Source organism: Zootoca vivipara, chromosome 12 (assembly GCF_963506605.1).
Source record: "Zootoca vivipara chromosome 12, rZooViv1.1, whole genome shotgun sequence".
In the NCBI taxonomy this organism is placed as follows: Eukaryota; Metazoa; Chordata; class Lepidosauria; order Squamata; family Lacertidae; genus Zootoca; species Zootoca vivipara.
This window is the reverse complement of record NC_083287.1, coordinates 35,447,653-35,466,465: the sequence shown is the minus strand read 5'-3', so window position 1 is coordinate 35,466,465 and position 18,813 is coordinate 35,447,653. Positions and strand designations below refer to the sequence as shown.

General features: G+C 42.6%; 1 protein-coding gene across 1 annotated transcript in view; it reads right to left on the bottom strand.

The window, feature by feature from the left end:
- Positions 1–311: 311 nt before the first annotated feature.
- LOC118091810 (macrophage mannose receptor 1) overlaps positions 312–18,813 on the bottom strand; it is a 55,756-nt gene continuing 37,254 nt past the window's right edge. Inside the window, exons 17-30 of the mRNA XM_035129236.2 lie at positions 18,523–18,686; positions 17,718–17,785; positions 16,705–16,805; positions 16,400–16,542; positions 14,808–14,922; positions 13,605–13,762; positions 12,857–12,959; positions 11,718–11,947; positions 10,183–10,348; positions 7,394–7,543; positions 5,639–5,755; positions 3,919–4,086; positions 2,340–2,381; positions 312–1,362 (exon numbers count right to left, since the gene is read on the bottom strand). Of these exons, the coding sequence (XP_034985127.2) occupies positions 1,112–1,362; positions 2,340–2,381; positions 3,919–4,086; positions 5,639–5,755; positions 7,394–7,543; positions 10,183–10,348; positions 11,718–11,947; positions 12,857–12,959; positions 13,605–13,762; positions 14,808–14,922; positions 16,400–16,542; positions 16,705–16,805; positions 17,718–17,785; positions 18,523–18,686 (1,976 nt within the window). The 3' untranslated portion in view covers positions 312–1,111. The remainder of the gene's footprint in view (positions 1,363–2,339; positions 2,382–3,918; positions 4,087–5,638; positions 5,756–7,393; positions 7,544–10,182; positions 10,349–11,717; positions 11,948–12,856; positions 12,960–13,604; positions 13,763–14,807; positions 14,923–16,399; positions 16,543–16,704; positions 16,806–17,717; positions 17,786–18,522; positions 18,687–18,813) is intronic.

Genomic DNA, 18,813 nt, shown 5'->3' with positions numbered 1-18,813 from the left:
ACTTGCTCAAACCACACACACACCACTGTCAGTTGCAAGTCCTCAGGCCAGTAATGAAATAGAACAATTGCTGTTATCTGAGGAGTACTGTACTGTATTTCTCTTTGGGTATATGAAGATCATCAAGTGGGGTTTGGCTTCCCCCTAGTGGCTGAAGGCAGGAAGACCTGAGATTCATAGAAAGGAGTGGAGACTCGGCTATATAACATTTTGAACGTGTTGTAAAGTGCAATATACAATTGTGATACTAGAAGGCGAAGGCGAAAATTCAATGCAATTTTCAAAACGATTGAAAAGAAAAAGCATTTTCACACCATTTTTAACATGTGTGTAGATTCCACCTGAGACTTCTCCTTCATTTCCCTCAACACTTGGACCAGAAGAGGCAGTGGTGAACATGTGGAAATAGCTAAAAAAGAGAGAGCTAAAATAGGATGCTGTGCACCTAAACAACAAAGCAAATGCAGTACTGGAGAGACCCAAGAACTTTTTATTGCTAAGTACCTGGACTGGAACCTGAATGTTGGGCTAGAGATACTTGCTAAGTATCTTGTGAACAGAGGAGAAAGAACATTGCTAATGATAACATACTTCCTGGATGCTGCCAAATCAACCACACACCTGTGAAAGAAATTTCTGTACCTATTTGAAACTTTTCAAACCTCCATGCACTGAAAGAATATCACCACGCCATGAGAACACCGGCCCTTAAGCTCCGTCTGCACTAGACATGTAAAGCAGTGCTATACCACTTTGAAAAGTCATGGCTTCCCCCAATTTGTGAATATGCAGATACACAAATAAGCATAGCCATTTCTCCATGATTAATTCAGCATTTATTTGTTCTATCCATCAGCTCAGTCGTCAACTCAGCGCGGCCACTGGGCAAAATACTAGCTTTGCCTATTTTGAATACAAAGCTGCTGAATTGCCACAAATACCCAACGAAACTATTGCTGCTTCTAGCATGCAAACAGAAGTTCTGAATCAGGTGGGGTTTGGGCAACTATTTTGCAAAGGAAAGACCAGGTTTGGGTAGAATGCTTGTGGCTTTCAATATGTGGTGTTGGTGTCGTTTTCCCGAATGAGGGACAGTTTGCATTATCCTGGACTAAATGGCAGCGTGCTCATTGCGCTCCATGTTCATCACCAGGTCCTTTGTGTCGCTCGTTTCAGGGGTGGAGCTGCTATTGAAATAGAGAGAGTTCTCGAAGTTGTCTTCTGTGAGGATGTGCCGGCTCCTTTTCTTGTAGAAATAGTAACATGCAATAGCCGCTACCATCACAATCAGGAGAGTCACGACAATCGCAGCGGTAACTCTCCTATTGGAAGGCGCAGGAGTGTCGTCTGTCTTTCTCGGTTCTGTAATTAACGCAGAGCAGTTATAACAACAGATTGGTGGAAATTATTATTACTATTGTATTTTGAACCCGGCCATCTTCCCAGGAGCTCTGTGTGGCATTCCAGGTCCTCCCCTCCCCATGTAAACTTTACAACAACCCTGTGACGTAGGTTACACTGAGACCAAATGTCACCTATGAGCATCGTGTTTAAATTTGCTGAAATGGGAATGTTTAAACATATTGCCATGGAAGTTTACAGAAAGGCCTTTGAGTTTTGATTGGTTAAATAGCCAATCCTACAGTAGTATGTTCTCTAGTAAGCTCTCATGTGGTTGGTTAGCTTTGGTCACAAACTCCATTTGTGTGCTTGAGTTCCCTGTGATGAACACAGGGAGCACAGGAAGGTGGCTGGGAGCCAGTAAGATGTTATAAACACTGCTGTGAGAGGGGGCTGTAGAAAGAAGATTCTCTGAATAGGGCTGCCAGTCTCAATAGTGGGCAGGACTTCTGTGCCTTTCATTGCCCTGCTCTCCTTTGAGTCTGGAAACCTTAAAGAGAAACCAGTTATCTTGTTTTCTTATTCTTCTGGTAAGTTAGCTCAACAACATTTATAAAGCCCAGCCCCCCCCCCCACCTCTGCATTAGAGGGTCATTAGGTGTAGGAAACACTAGGGGACCAAATGTTATTTACTCAGGTCATTTTCTATCTCCAGAATATAAGATGGTATAAAAGACCACCATATATTTTTGGCATTTCTTTTTTTCTTTTTTGAGACAAAAAAAAAACCCCAATACCAAATGTCAATCTAACTATCGCTTGTAAGATATTTAAATTTTAAACAACAAGTAGAAGTGGATGAAGGGAGGCTGAAATGAAAATGTTGTATTCTGCGGGAAACAAATTGGCTTTGTACATAAGATACTCAAAAGATAAATTTCACCATGGTATTTCTCATTTTATTTTTTCTTTATTTTGATTTTATTTCAAAACCTTACCTTTATTTTCTGGAACCTTCTCAGTAGACACAATTTCAATAACTAAAAATTGGAAGAGAAAAACCAAATGACCATGTGTCAAAAACCTTTTTATTGCGTATTCTGATTAAACTGAATTATTCAGCAGGGTCTGAAATGATCTTGGGCAATGTTTTGTAAGGGTATGGGAGACTCCCTCTGGATTTAAAGCATTGGTTCAAAGCATTTAAAAAATTCATCCAAGTTTGATATAGTTTATTTCTGGAATCACTCTGAAGTTCAGAAATTGCCTGTTAACTCCCACCACTCCTCACCCTCACCTCAGAAAGCCCCCAACATTTCCTCAACTTCCTTTCCCTTCCCCTTAAACTAGTGATGGGGACCCTCTTGTGGCCAATGGGCCAGATCCTTATCTCCATGAACCCGGTGAGCCAAATTGGAGAGATGGTAGATTTCCCCACCTGCCAATCTCCTGGCACTACTCTTTGAGCCTTTGGTTTTCTGGGGTCAAAGGAACAGTGCGGGGCTGTTTGAAAGCACTTTTGCAAAGTGCCCCATGCTGCTCTTTAAACGTTGAAAGCCAGTGTCAACCAGCTCCACACTATTCTTTGAAGCTTGCTCCAGGAGGGGGTAAGTGCCTTCCACTGAAACTACTGTTAAAATGGGAGGAAGCAGTTTCAATGAAAACCATTTCCCTCTCGTGCAACGAGGTACAACCATCAACTGATGGGTGGAGGAGCATGCCTTGTTCCAGCAAAGAAACAACAGAAAGCTCGCCACAGGCTCTTGGTTGTTCCTTTAATGCCACACCAGTACACACCCCACCCATAGCTGCCAAGTTTTCGCTTTTCTCGCGAGGAAGCCTATTCAGCATAAGGGAAAATCCCTGTAAAAAAGGGATAACTTGGCAGCTATGACCCCACCACTGACATAATATATGACAGCAGGTGTGGGGTGAGTGGACATATTTGGGGAAAACACCTTGTGGGCCAAACAGAGACTGCTGGTAGGCCAAGATTGGTCTGTGGTCTGGAGCTTCCTCCTTCTTCCTTAAGACTCTTACATACTGGCTCTACATACTGGCTGAGCCAGCTATGGGGGGCAGTGGGGGCACTAGTTCCCCTGTAAAGATAGGGAAGGAGGAAAGCCCACCCCCTGTTCCCCAAGGAGAAAGGTCCCAGCAGTTCCTTGGGAAATGGAATTTCCCCCAAGGCCTACTGCAATGGAGATGTCACTCCTTTAGACTGCATTATGGCCAGTAAAAAACCTCCAGTAACAGGCAAATCTCAAGCCCAAGCAAGCATCCTCTTGAGGAAGCTAGACACTTCAACTTCATAATGGGGTTTCAGGCATGCAGTGAACTCCCCTCACTTTTCCCTGTAGATTCTTGCCACCACCTCCACTTGGTTTTTAAGAGAAGGTAAATGGGCTGCGGGTGGGGTGGGGGGCAAGCTGTGAATCTTTCACCAGATTGGATTTCATTCAAGATTGAAAAGAATTTCGGCCAAGGCTAAGGTTCACTGGCATCGCTTTTTGCAATGTAATGAATATTCCCCAGGAACTACTAAACAAAGTAAAGTATAATTACTGTATTACATACTTTTAGGTCTTTTGCAAATATACGCCTGGTAGGATCTGCAGTAAAGATTATTCCAAGTCCCAGATGAAGAATACATTTCCACACAGTCTTCATTAGTTTGAGGAGAGGGCTCTCCCTCGTTCCAGTTAACAAAATCCACGACGCTGTTGTCGAGCCATAACCAATTGCCTACGGTTAAGTTAGAACATAAATGAGAGAAAGAGCTCTAGCAGGACTGCTGCTAGTATATGTTGAGCAGAGCTTTCTGAACGAGGATGTGGAATTTTCACTGTGTATAATATATCAGAACCGCTGGGCATGCTCATTGCGAACGTGATTCTTAATGCATGTCAATACACTGAAATAAGTGGGTGTGTGATTTTCAAATATGAGACTAAAACATGGGAGGAGGTGATTTCCTGGCCTTGTGCATATCTGTGCCTGGAGAACATCATGCATGATGCAGTCCTTGGGCTGGCCACCAGATTTTGCAGATTTTTATATCAGTGTGGCAAATCCAGCAGCTTCCCCCCCCCTCCCCAAAAAAAATCACTTTGGAGCCTCTTTCTACAGAATTGCTCAGTGGACAACTAAGCAAATCTAAAAGGAAACTGTGCACAATTTTGATTTGCTTCTTCTCTCGGCCGAGTTACTTGTCAGTAAAGATGTTGGGACAAGATGGTCATGATCTCATTGGTATAGGGTAGGGGTGGGGAACATTTTTGGCTCAGCAGGTGAGATTATCTTTCTTTTCCATATCTTGCCAGGGGCGTAGGAAGAGGGAGGGCGATGGGAGCGCACCACACCCGGCAGCGCGATCCCGGTGGGGTGCCATCGTGGCTGCCCCCCACCCACGCTGGGTGCTCCACCCCCAGAATGCACACCACCCTGTGGGCGGCACGCCACGCCCCCGGGACGCACGCACGCCAGCCCCGCCCCCACCTGCTCTCTGCCCCCGGTGCTGGAGCATGAAGCTCCATCACTGTAACTTGCACAGTAAGCCATCCACCTGCCAATCACCTGATGTCACAATCACATTAGGTGGTCTTTTCAAAGCATTATTTTGTGCAACGCTTTGAAAGCGGCTCCTGAAGAGCAGCCCTTTCCAGGATGTCTGTAAACATCATTTCAGCTGAGTCAGGTTTTTACCTGTTCCATATTTGGTGACATATATGTCATCAGGTATAGGGAAGATGGGCGCACCTTTTCTAAAATGGCCTCATGGGCTAAATGGGGAGGCATATGGAGGCTCATTAGGCCCACAGTCTGGAGGTTCTCCCAGCTGGTACAGGCCTTCAGAGATCCTATCATAATTGGTGGTACAGTCAATAAAAGACTTATTAAATTGTAAATTGTCTACTTGTTCATCTTTCTTAATAACTTCCTATCTGGTTAAATTGTCAGTTAGCTAAGCAGGATATACTTAAGACTTGAATTTTTTAACTGGTTCAGCATTAAAGCAGTGCAATTTGTAGAATCTGTTTTTTAAAAAGAAAAGCTTACATTCTGGGCTGTGACCAGGATGAATGCAAACAGGGTCATCTCACCCTGGTTTCCTTATCTTTCACTTACAAAGGATGAAGTGCTGGTGAAAAAAGTGGAGTTTTTAAGACGGTAGAGTTAACTCTCCGTCTTTTGAATTTGGCCAGATATGATTAACATTTAGATTATTTAAGTGTATATAATAATAAAAATCCACCGATTACATAAGCATACACTAAAGATTAAACAAAAAAGGTACCATGTATGTTTCTGAACATTCCTGTCCAAAACGATCGCACTTTACTTTCAAGGGGTTCCACATTTTCTGCCAGAAAATGTGATTCAACTGCATCAACTACTGAAACCAGACCACCACCTGCAAAACATGAGTAAGAAAACAAAGAGAACATAATTTAGGTGATTAGAATGGCTAATTTCTAATTATCATGCTCTGAAGACTAACAGTTACTCGCGCAAAATTATTTTTTTTGCAATTCAGAACACTAGATAATATTTTGACATGTAAGGGGAAAAGATCATCTCCTTCACTATGTCTGATATTATTTATTTTTCAAACACTTGCTGACTTCAAGATGGGTTGACCATGGCAGATTCCACACACGCCACTGAAGTATTTTTATTAACCCACTCACTGTGTTTTCCATAGAGTTACGTATATTCACAAACCGCTTTTCCATATGTTAACCTCTTGTATGCAAGACATACTCTCCTTCACTGAGCTGAGGTTTACAGTACCTCCATCACTTGTCTCTGGGGAAAACTGTCATAAACGTAAGGATGGGAAAGGATGGCAAATTAACTACAAAGCTTTGAAAGATGCCACATATATACACTGAAATATTCACCCAGCACCTGCTATTCATATGCAGAAAGCACTTCCGCTTTAGAGTCTGCACTCATCATTTTTCAGCTATCCCAAACTTCCTCTGTCGTCTTTCTCTCTACTTCTCACTATTGCTGTTTGTTGGGACTCAGCCTTTACAATGGTCTTTGGAATTACGGAACGGGCCTTAGACAGCTGCTAGAGAACAGTTAGGGTCAGAGGTGCCAGCTTGTGAGGGCAATTGGGGCTGGGGGGGGGGAGACGTCACACACATGAGCATTGCGCCTCCCACCCTAAACCAGGCAGAAGCTTCCCAGGCTTTGGGAAGGAGGTGCCAGACTTTAATAATCTACTTTACTGGGAACATTTAGAGCAGTGTTTCCCAACCTTGTGCCTCCAGATGTTTTGGGACTACAACTCCCATCATTCCTAGCTAGCAAGACCAGTGGTCAGGAATGATGGGAATTGTAGTCTGAAAACAGCTGGAGGCACAAGGTTGGGAAACACTGATTTAGAGGACTAGCCTAGTCCCCCTAGTCCACTGATCCAAGGTTTTTGGATACCCAGGTACGTATTTCTCAGGTCAAGATATACTAAGTCCCACCTTAGGTTGAAGCTTCTGTATGTACTGGATCTCTCTCTCCTTCTCTCTCTGATCAACAGACTGAAGCTTTCTAAGATGCTACAGTTTAGTGCAGGGGTCAGCAACCTTTTTCAGCCGTGGGCCAGTCCACCATCCCTCAGACCATGTGGTGGACTGGACTATATTTTTTTTGGGGGGGGGATGAACAAATTCCTATGCCCCACAAATAACCCGGAGATGCATTTTAAATAAAAGCACACGTTCTACTCATGTAAAAACATCAGGCAGGCCTCACAAATAACCCAGAGGTGCATTTTAAATAAAAACACACATTCTACTCATGTAAAAACATGCTGATTCCCGGACCGTCCGTGGGCCGGATTGAAAGGGCGATTGGGCCGCATCCAGCCCACGGGCCTTAGGTTGCCAACCCCTGGTTTAGTGTATGATTTGCTACTAATCTTGCATTTTGCATATGCCCTTTGCTGCTAAAAGCGAACTTACTCCTAATGGAAAGGGGGAAATTATTGTGTAACTAAACAAGATGTGACGTCTTGCATCTTGCATCTAAATGAAAAGGTACTTACCTAATTGCAAACAAGCTAAAGAAGCCTGAGGCCAAGATTTTTTAGATGACGTCTCAAAGTGGTAGCAGTGGCCACGGAAAGGAATCCACGGGGTCTCCAGTGATTCTGGGCACTTTCCAGGTAGTTGAGGTGGCTCGGTAGGCGCTTTCACTATTTTTTTGGGGGGGGGAGAGACAGCAACTTGTAATTCAATTAATTTTCCACCAGATTCTCTATGCTATATGCACAGATATGTTTCTTGCATGAGGAACTTAATAGAAAGTCTGCTGGCACAACTGAGACATTCCTATAACTGGTTATCAAAATGCCATTTTTAAATTAAACCGTTCATAGTGTACAGGTACCAAAGAATTACTACTGTAGTTATTCAGTGAACTGGAAAATCCAAAAACGGTGATTCAAAAATGTCATAGAGGCAACTAACATTGCATTTTAATATCTATACTCTGTGTGGGATAGTAGACTTAAAGGTAGCTGAAATTAGATTCTGAAAAGAGAAATTACCTGACAACCCCCCTCCCCCAAAAAAAATTTTTAGGGTACTTCCTGTGTTTTAATGTGGAATTATCACTCTTTGCCTTGTAAAAAGTGAGGAGAGATTGCCATGATATTGAATAGGGGATGTACCTGCCGAAGTGTAGAAAACAATGCAGCTTACAGTAAGGTAAAGGTAAAGGACCCCTGGACGGTTAGGTCCAGTCAAAGGCAACTAAGGGGTTGCGGCGCTCATCTCACTTTCAGGCCAAGTGAGCCGGTGTTTGTCCACAGACAGCTTTCTGGGTCATGTGGCCAACATGACTAAACCGCTTCTGTGATGGATCCCCCACCTCACTGCTTTAACCTCAGAGGCTCTCCCTGTGCTTCTCCACAAACAGGAGAAAAAAACCTCCAGAGTCCAAATTGGACTTGTCTCCAGAGTACCTCAGGCTCTGTGTTCGAAACCTATTGCCACCAGTGGGGTCTCCCTCCCTGGGATCCCTACTGCTACAGTGTGCCTCTCCCTTAGGCAACTATGTGGCTCCTTCGGCTTCGCTAACCAGCCCTTTGTATGACAGGAGAAACAGCAAACAGTTTCCTCTTCCCCAGGAAAGCTTTGTTCTCCCCTCTTTGTCACACCTCTGAAGGTACTGAGACACTGCCGAGTCAGTGAACGTTTAAGCACATTTAACTTTATTATTTAACTTATAAACATGAGTTTCTTTGGTTCTTAAAAGCACATATCTTCTTTTTTATTTAACACAGTTTTCTTCATACAGCTCCTGCATCCCTCTTTAACACTCTACTATCTACCAACTCCCTAACTCCCAACTGTCAACTGCCAACCACCTAACTGACCAAACCGCTCCTCTCTCCTTTTAAACTGGGAACAGTCCCGCCCCCATCAGAATGTTATGTCAGTCAGGCTGGAGGTGGATTAACTCTTTTCCAGCCAGGTAGGAATAAATATTTCAAAACTGTGTCAATCCGTTACAGCTTCTGGCACAACAGAACACCGTGATGGAAACCAGAATGCATGGAAACGGCGTTTACCTTCCTGCCGTAGTGGTATCTATTTATCTACTTGCACTGGCGTGCTTTCAAACTGCTAGGTTGGCAGAAGTTAGGACAGAGCAACAGAAGCTCACCCCGCCACGGGGATTCAAACCACCTACCTCCTGATTGGCAAGTAGTTTAGACCACAGCGCCACCCGTGTCCCTACACAGCTTACAATGGGAGACCAATGACTGGGCAATGCTATATATATATATATATATATATATATATATATATATATATATATATATACAGTACAAAAAACCCCAACCCAATCTGGAAACATTCAGAGTGAGAATAGAAAAGGCACCCACTCACTCAGCTCCTTTCTATGTCCTCTTTGAATGTGTTGTGATATTTTCCCTTTTGGCTCATGGTCATGAGCCAAGATATGACAGGCTGCTTTCCACCATGTGGAAAGACTGGGCACTCGCTTCCCCTACCCTGTCCAACCACATTCAACCAACCTTCACCCTTGGTTTAATGTGGGAACTTCCTGGCCATCAGACTTTTGTTAGATCATGCAGGAATTTTCCCCATACCAGGCCTAGATTGGGCCAAGGTTTTATGGAGGTGGTGGGTTGTGCCCCACTGAGTGAGGTGGAAGGGCATTATTAATTTATAAAAGTATTTACATAACACCATTCATAAAAAAATATCAAAGTGGATTACAATGACAGTACTTAAAACCACGCAATTAAAACCATATAAGAAGCTTAAAAACATGCATCAGTTAACTACTGTGGAAAGATGTATTCTTAATCTCCTGTATAGACCTTGTGGAATAAAAAAGTTTTCAGCAAGTGTTTAAAAGTTGAAACGGGAGGCGCCTGCTGAATCTCTATTGGTGGAGTGTTCCACCATACTGGGCTGGTGACACTTAAGGATGGCGCCATTACTTGTTGTTGTCAAATAAACCTCGCCAGTTTAGGGAATGGCATGTGATGCTCCTGCAAATGGATCTCAGTGATCAAGCTGGGATATAAGGGCTTCACGAGGTCCCTAATGGTTAAGTGGGATAATCTTAAGGAATTAGCAGGTAGAAAAATGCTACAAATTGAGTCCTTTGAAAAATGGCTCAAGTTACACAGGGGGTGGACCTTTCAAAATGTTTTTGCATATATAAATGTATTTTGAAACCTCTGTGAAATGCAAAAGGTTCATTGCAAAAAGGCTAAATTATCTTGCCTGTGAGGCAATGCTTCAACCTGAAAGGCAAGTAGTGAATGGGAAGCATTGTTCTTCATTTGCTTACCGTCAGAGTGTTTACAGAGTGGGAAATAATGTTCATTGCATGATCCTGTCTTCCAGGTTCCATCCAAATCCAGGTAAACACAACCAAAATTTTGTTTTGGTTCCCCTGGAGCCCATTTTGTGAACTTCATTTTGAACTTGTCAATCCATGTATATTGTCCATCGGTCTGAAAAAATTAGCACATTAGCAAAATGCATTGAGTATACAGGCTGAGATGCAGACCATTACAATGGGGTCAAGAGTCATTGCCATCTGAAGTACAGTCTCTAGGTTTGTTCTGGTTGTACGTTTTATATATAGAAGGAGAAGATGAGAGATTGTAAACAGTGAGGTCAGAGGACATGCAAAGGTACAGTGATAACGACCTTTTTAACAATGACTGTTCACAGAAAAATCCCCAGTGACTGATAACATAGAACTCCTGGCATTGGTAAGCCACTTAACGCATGTACAGTACGGTAGTATGATATAAATACATTGTGTCAATTCATCCCACAACTGATAGCATTGAGTATCTTGATGTATTGTAATTCAGTGGAACATAACAGATAGTTTGGTATCAACAAACCCTGTTCTCTGCATGTGATATTCTGAACAGGGCTTTTGTCCTTGTAGCACAGGACAGGAAAATTTAACTGACTCAGTATATTGGAAAGTGAATTTAATCTCCTTCATCTAGGCTTCATTTGGATTGAATTTACTTACTTTGCCAAACCTATATTAGACATTACAAATATAGGCCATCATAAAACATCCATATATATAATTTTAAAACATATACAAATAAACAGCCATGTAAAAATACCGTATGTAATAGCAAGGATTTTCATTGGAGTTTATTCCCGCTAAATAGTGCCATTCATCGCTCTAAGACAGGGGTCGGCAAGGCTTACCGGGCATGGGTCGGATCACTCCCGTGGAGATCCCCTGTGGGGGGCACAGCGCGATGCCGGAAATCGCGTCTGCGCATGCCCAGACGCTGGAAATCACGCCTGCGCAGAAGCATTTTTCAGCATCTGGGCATGTGCAGAAGCGATTTCCAGCGCCGCGGACATGCACAGACATGATTTCCAGCGTCTGGGCATGCGCAGAAGTGATTTCTGGAGCCACAGAAGAGAGACCCCATGCTGCGCTGTGCTGGTTTAGCGCAGCGAGCAGGGACTCACTGAGTGGGCAACTTGGTTCGGGGGCAGCTCATGGGCCGGTTAAATGGCCTCCATGGGCCGCTTCCAGGCCATGGGCTTCCGTGCTCTGCTCTGGAAGCAGCTTAGTCATGCTGGCCACATGACCTGGAAGCTGTCTGTGGACAAACGCCGGCTCCCTCGGCCTATAGAGCGAGATGAGCGCCGCAACCCCCAAGTTGTCCGTGACTGGGCTTAACGGTAGGCATCCCTTTACCATTTTAAGCAAGTTAGAAAGCAGACTTGACATTTTAATTGCATGCTGATTGAATGACCTGAGATAAACAAATAACTAGAAACAAATAGAAGCATCCATATTAAGGCCCCTTCTAGATAAATACGTGATACACTTACCACATTAGTATTGAGGCCAATCCACACTGGGCTTTTATACTTCAGCAGCTGCAGCCAGAGGAATGAGTGGGTGAAAGGGTCTAAAATGCTAGCAAGGTTAAAGCTTTGTTGTTCACAACTTTTCTGAGCATCTTTCCATGCCATTTTGCTTTCAAGGAAGAAGTAGGTATTGTTATTATAACGGATATGATAAACTGGTGTGGGTGTTGGAAGAACAGGAGTTTTGGGGTCTGCAAAAGCAAGAGGAAAATCAAATCCAATGCAGTGTTACTTTAATTAAAAGGAGAAAAAGATAAAGGAGAAAAATAACTTTATAGACATGGGGCACTATCCAACTAACTTGCTCCATCAATGCAGTTTTCCACTCGTGCAACAGAATGCCCCCCTCTCTTCCCCCATGCGGCCTCTAAATCTATTCTGGGGGTTCCACCAACCCTCCAGTGCAAATTTGGGGAGGATGTGAGGTACATGTGGAGAGAGGGGAGGGGACAGAATCCAGTGCGCAAATGGAAATACATGCACTAACAGAGTACGTCAGTTGGATGCTGCCCATACATTTGTGACGAGATGTAGATTGGATAAGCTAGATAGTCATTGCATGGAGGTAATGGGATGGAATGGACTGCAGCGGCCACACCTTTGAACTAGGATATCATATGCAGAAATGTATGTAAGGAAAGGCCACAGCTCAGCGGTAAAGATGACTCAAACACAGAAGGTCCCAGGTTCAGTCCCTGGTACCTCCAGTTTAAAGATCTCAGGCAGCTGAGCATTGCAAGAAAGACCACCACCTGCGACCTTGAAATAGGATGCCCATAATATTTTTCTGTACACATATTATACAGTATACTGTATCACTGAACAAGAGGTGCAGAAAATGTCCATCACCATGCCTTGAACTATATATACCTTGGCAACCTTCAAGATCTGAACTCAACGTGGCAAAAAGTGCTCTAAAACTGTTCTGTGTGTCCAAAGGCCACCTTGCTATCTGGGCCACTTTAAAATCATCAAATTGTAGATTACCCTCTGCAATGCCCTTTACTGAAGTTTAGAGGAAACCATGAAAACTTAATCAGGGCTTGCATGATATTTTCTTTTAATGTAAATAGGGGAAACAAATTAGCAGAAGTACCCACCTGTATCTGTCTGGCATATGTAGCCTTTTTTATCAGAACAGTGAAAATGTCTCCATTTCCCCGATTCTTGAAGAGGCCTGTTTTTCATTGCGACACAATCTTCCTATGAAAGAAGAAGAAGAAACAAATGCTAGAAATAGTAGTGGAATATTCAGACCATCTTTGATTTCTTCCCCAGCTATATAAATTTAATTCAGAGAGCCACCAGGAGTAAAGTCGGGAGACTCGGGACATTTCTGTAGGCTGTTGCCCCTTATGAAACCTCTTATTTACTCCCATGCTCCAGGGGGATTCCACTAACCCAACAACCTATTCATTTTCCTTAATATCATCAGGCTTCTGGTTCAGGCTTGGGCTTTGCCTGGCCAAGTGTCAGAATTGCCCTTGCCTTCCTATCAGCTACCATTGGATCTTGTTTCCCTACTTCCCCTAGGGCACAATTGCTTGTTGAAACTCCTGCCTCAAGTTCAAAATACAGCTTGCGGTCTGTGGTGCGTAGGGCCTGGTTTTATGGCAAAAAGTATCTGAAAAATACTGATTTTCAGTATTATATTTTTCCAATTCAGTATTGCTGGCAGTTTTGCTGTTCCCATTAACTTACTTTTTGCTCCTCTTTTTTTCCACACTGAATGGTTCTGACTTGAGGCCACATACAGGAGAAGCTCGTGGAAAAGGAAGTGTTGTGGGGATGATCTGGAACAGTCTTCCAATTAACATTCGCCATCTTGTGCATTCATCAAATACCTACCCTCTCTGCACCGTAATTAGGTGATGGGAAGCCTTTTGCCCAGTTTGTGTAACTGACTCTGCTTCCATCTGTCCAGAGGTACATCTCTTCTGAATTGATATCATTGAATCCTATCCATGCATCCGTTGGGAAATTGTTCAACTGGGAAGTAAGGAAAGCTAAGGAAGGGAAAGGGAAAGTGGAAGGAAAAGCTGACATCTCCAAAAACTGAGACACTATTCAAAACCAAACAGCCTTGAAAAACGCTGAGTTTTGGAATGAATGAATGGAAAGGGGAATACCTTGAAAATTAAATCTATATATTATTATTTTTTAGAAAACTGAGAGGACTATGAGAAATGTTAAAACCACAACTGTAAGTTTTAGAGTTTTAAGCTTGAGAGTGAAGGGAGAATTTTTTAAAAATATAAATTGATATTCAGTGTTTCATAACTTCAAATATTGAGCATTATCACACACTCAGGCATCAATTGTATTCAGATGGTATTTTGAACACAGGCAGACTCAAGCTTACATGCATATATATTTGGTTTCCACATCTAAAGATGTGAAGGTCCTTCCACTCCTTTCCAATGGAAAAAATGTGGAAAACCCCATCCTCCCGTTTTTTTGGATTTCTAACTTCTCAGAAACAATTGGGGGAAGTGTCCCCCCAAACACACCTGGGGAAAACTCATGGTTTCCTCCCTCCTAATTTTCAATTCCAGCCCGCTCCCCTTCCCAGGTGTCCCCATCCCTACATGAAGAGAGAAGCTTTTAAGTTTCCATTTTTGGCTTGTAGAAATTGTTGCTTTTCATCCCCAGGTCCCTGCAAACAACAGTGTTTACAATGTTTGTACAAACAATATTTGCCTCAAGATCTTAAAGCAGGATCAAGCAATTTGGGATCCAAGCTCATAGGCAAAGTATGGTTTGCCATTATGTCCAAATGAAGTAATAGGCAGGTGCCCATGCTGCCCAAAAAAGTATTGTATCATTGTTGCATTATACAATTCACATTTTGTTTTTTAATCAACAGAGTATCAGTATACCATAATATGACTATTACAGCCTTTCATTGCTCCCCTGTGGTATAAAATAACAGCATACTGAAAGAGATGGGTGTGCAGATTGATGGCACATTAGTTCCAGAAAATAGAAAACTGAAGTAATATTTTGCAAGTATTACTTGCGCTTGCATCTATAGATGCAAATGTGGAGTACCTTGAACCCTTTCATTAGATATAGTAGCCAAGTTTCCTCGTAAGCCCTTGCAAACTGTTCGTGCCGAATCCCAGTTATTTCGGTCTTCATCTGTCAACCCAAATACTTTGTAGCACTAAAAAATTGAAGAGAGAATGATTAAAAAAGAAAGAAATCTGAGTATAATCTAGGTCTAGGTAGGATTGTCATCTTCAAACCCAGAAAACAGACATTGGCCTTTAATTCTCCCTTTACTTTAAAGCTGTGTCCTTTTTTTGCACTTGAAATATGAACATTTTGAAATGCTTGCAGTTGCTTTCCTCCCCTCCCCCTCAAGCTAGTGAACCAACCATAAGGGTTGGTTCAGATACCATGCCAAGCCACTCCCTGGCACATGAATAGGCGCTCTGTCCACATGCTCCATCCTTCCATTTGTAATTTTCTGGTCTCAGCCAACCATCGTTTGCCATTACTTCCAAATCAGCAAACTTGCCCCAACAAACCAGCATTAGAATCATCTGAATTAAGGGTATGTTTACATTACTGCTGGAGAAGTAAGATCTGAAAACATCCAGAAATATTTATAAGAAGAACCTTCCCAAAACTCAATATGGAATTTGTTTTTATTAAACTTTTTATTAAGCATTTTCTTTTTCAAAATAATTGGTGGAATTAAGTTAATTGTACCACAATTGTGGCTACCTTAAACTATTTGTGATAAGTTATTGAACCTCATATATATAGACTCATTTTAGCTCAAGCATGCAAATACTATGTCAGCTTCAGAGATTTAAGAATCCCAGCTCTTCGTCTGCTAGGCTGTTTTCCTGGACACAATAAGTCAGCAAATTCACCTCTGATTTCTTTTGTAAAGGACCCCTGACAGTTAATTCCGGTTGTAGACGACTCTGGGGTTGCGGCGCTCATCTCGCTTTACAGGCCGAGGGAGCTGGCATTTGCCTGCAGACAGTTTTTCTGGGTCATGTGGCCAGCATGACTAAGCCACTTCTGGTGCAACAGAACACCGAAACCAGAGCAGCGCACGGAAACGCCGTTTACCTTCCTGCCAGAGGAGTACCTATTTATCTACTTGCACTGGTGTGCTTTCGAACTTCTAGGTTGGCAGAAGCTGGGACCGAGCAACAGGAGCTCACCCTGTCACAGGGATTTGAACCACCGACCTTCTGATCAGCAAGCCCATGTCCTGCTTTATTTCTGTCCCACTTCTCTAATTCTATTGCAACTCCTGGCAACAATAATGTGGTAGCGCTGGGGAAGCAGCACAGAAACAACTGAAGCAGAATGAAGCCACCACTCGTGCACAATTATAGTGTCAATAACATGTTGGAGACACACCCACAACACCAGTCTGGAAGTGCCCTACACAAATGATGCACAGTGCAGAATGCAAAGTACCAGATAAATGAGATCCATGCTCCTTTTGCTAGTGACCCACTGCATGAGCAGAGCTGCATTATGATCTGGGGTGTGTGTGTCTGCCAATACACATTTTGAATATAAAAAAAAACCAGACAAAGCCATGTGGGACAGTAATGTACATCTTTATAGCTGTTTCCCAGTGTTCCTTTGAAACAAGAACATTATAATGGTACCTTGTTTTCAAACGAAAGCCATGATTCTGGACATCCTCCTGGAACAGGAGGGGCTGTAGGAGCAACGGTTGAATTGATTGAACTGTTGTGTCTTTCACATATGAAAGGATTGGGGTAGCCACAGTTTACATCATTCCAAAGTCCTAAACAGGAAAGAATAAGTGATCTGCCATTAAAGATAAACCGTGCATTGCATTTAGGAACACCGTTCACCCTGTACAAATAAGATGCCTTTTTCCTGTAAATTTCATGTGCATGATGTGTCGCCACAAAAATAAAATGTCGACAATCGGCAGACCACCCACCTGTCCTTCTGTAAATGACCACACAGTTTTCATCGTTGTTTGCAAAGTTGGGTTCATGCGGTGCCCAGGCTAAATACTGCACGGGGGTTCCGTCCATCCAGCTTAAAGACAAATTATTCGGTTATCTTGCTTTGTTTTCAACGTGGCTTAAGGTGCAAGGGAAATTGAAGGTAATCTTTAGGGGGGGAACCAATACCAGCTTCCCAATTATTACTGCATCTAAAAAATCTAAGCTGTGGCCCTTAGAGCGGAACTAGATATGAAGGAAATGCCCCGTGTTTGATGAAGATTCCTTGTCGAAATATAAAGCAGGATTGCTGAGTCCTGTGAAGGATGCTCAGGGGTTGGTGTGGATGTGAATCCTTCCTCTGCCTGGAACTAGAACCCTAGTTCTAGTATTATAAAAAGAGAGGGAGAAAGACTTCTTTACTTTTTTTCTACACCATACATAATTTTATAAACCTTGATCATGCACTTCCTCAATTTCATGCCCTTTTCAAAACTAGAAAGCCCTGCATGTTGTATCTCGGCCTCGGTCCAGTATACCTGAAGGAGCGTCTCCACCCCCCATCGTTCAGCCCGGACACTGAGATCCAGCGCCGAGGGCCTTCTGACGGTTCCCTCACTGTGAGAAGCAAAGCTACAGGGAACCAGGCAGAGGGCCTTCTCGGTAGTGGCACCCGCCCTGTGGAACGCCCTCCCATCAGAGGTCAGAGAGATAAACAACTACCTAACATTTAGAAAATACCTAAAGGCAGCCCTGTTTAGGGAAGTTTTTAGTCTGTGATATTTTAATGTATTTTGATGTGTGTTGGAAGCCGCGCAGAGTGGCGGGGGAGACCCGGCCAGATGGGCAGGGTATAAATAATAATAAGCACAGAGAAGTTAAAGAATATACTGTATTGGGCTTGATTCTCTATATAGTACTATGTATATTTGTCTAGTATTAATAAATTGGCAGTCACATAATTAGGCAGTCACATAATAAGCTCCAATGTTTTCTGTTTACTTACCTGACGTCTTTATCAAGGCTCAGTTTTAAACCAATATAGTAAGCATTGGTCCAGTCCTTTTTTGAGATCTAAAGCATGAAGATGAAAATGCTATGTCTGAGGCAAACGATAAGTTTTTCAACAACAAACGACCATTGTAAATGTAATCCCTTCAAAAACACATTGAGAATAACTAAAGTCGCTAGCCACCCAGTTAACTGGGGCTTCTGAAACTTATTTAAAACACTGAAAATAAAATAAATTTGTTGTTCCAGGTCTCCTTCTAGTGCTGGATTAAACCCTGTGGAGGCCCCTAGGCAATCAAAACCTCAGGGGGGGGGCCTCGTAAAATATCTCCTAATATGTTTGTTTTTTTTAGACAGAGAGATCAAGCGAGTACCTTCACTGTTCTCTTTTCAGTGCTTGCTAAAAACATTCTTTTTTAGACAAGCCTACCCAAATAATTAGAAAGCTGACGGAATTTTAATCTGTTTTAAGTATTTAAACTTTTGTACGTTTGAAAGTACAGTTGTGATTTTTTCTTGATGTTACTGTTTTATCTTTCATAAACTGCTTTGAGCTTTCTTACAAATCAAGCGGTGCATGAATCTTACAAAATAAATAAATACATAAAATAAAATAAATGTGTGTAATTTAAATTGCTGTTACTCGGGGATAACAGCGTGAAAGGGAACAAAAGGTATGCCAAAATACTAGAGCATGTGTTTCACAAAATGAAATTTTCGAAAAGGCATAGTCTTTTATAACAAAGAATGTTCACTACTCTGAAGTATTTATTTGAGGAAATAATAAACTAGCGCCTTACATATTTTGTTAAGAATCTTCTTTCTGTGTTGCTTTCAATGACTGTAAGATCTCCAAAGTTCTTCTTGCAAAACTCACGTCCTGTTTCCATAGGAGCAGTGTAAGTGCTGAAATAATACTGCTTGTCTCCGTTGATGAGCCATCCATCGTTGCTATATTGAAATTCTGCGAGAGAGGTGGTGTGGATTAGGGGGGTGCATTGCTAAACCCCCACCCACCTGAGTCACTTCCTGCATCAAATCTGGGCTGTGAATAAACTTCTTAAAGCAATAGGGCAGGGGTGGCCAACTCA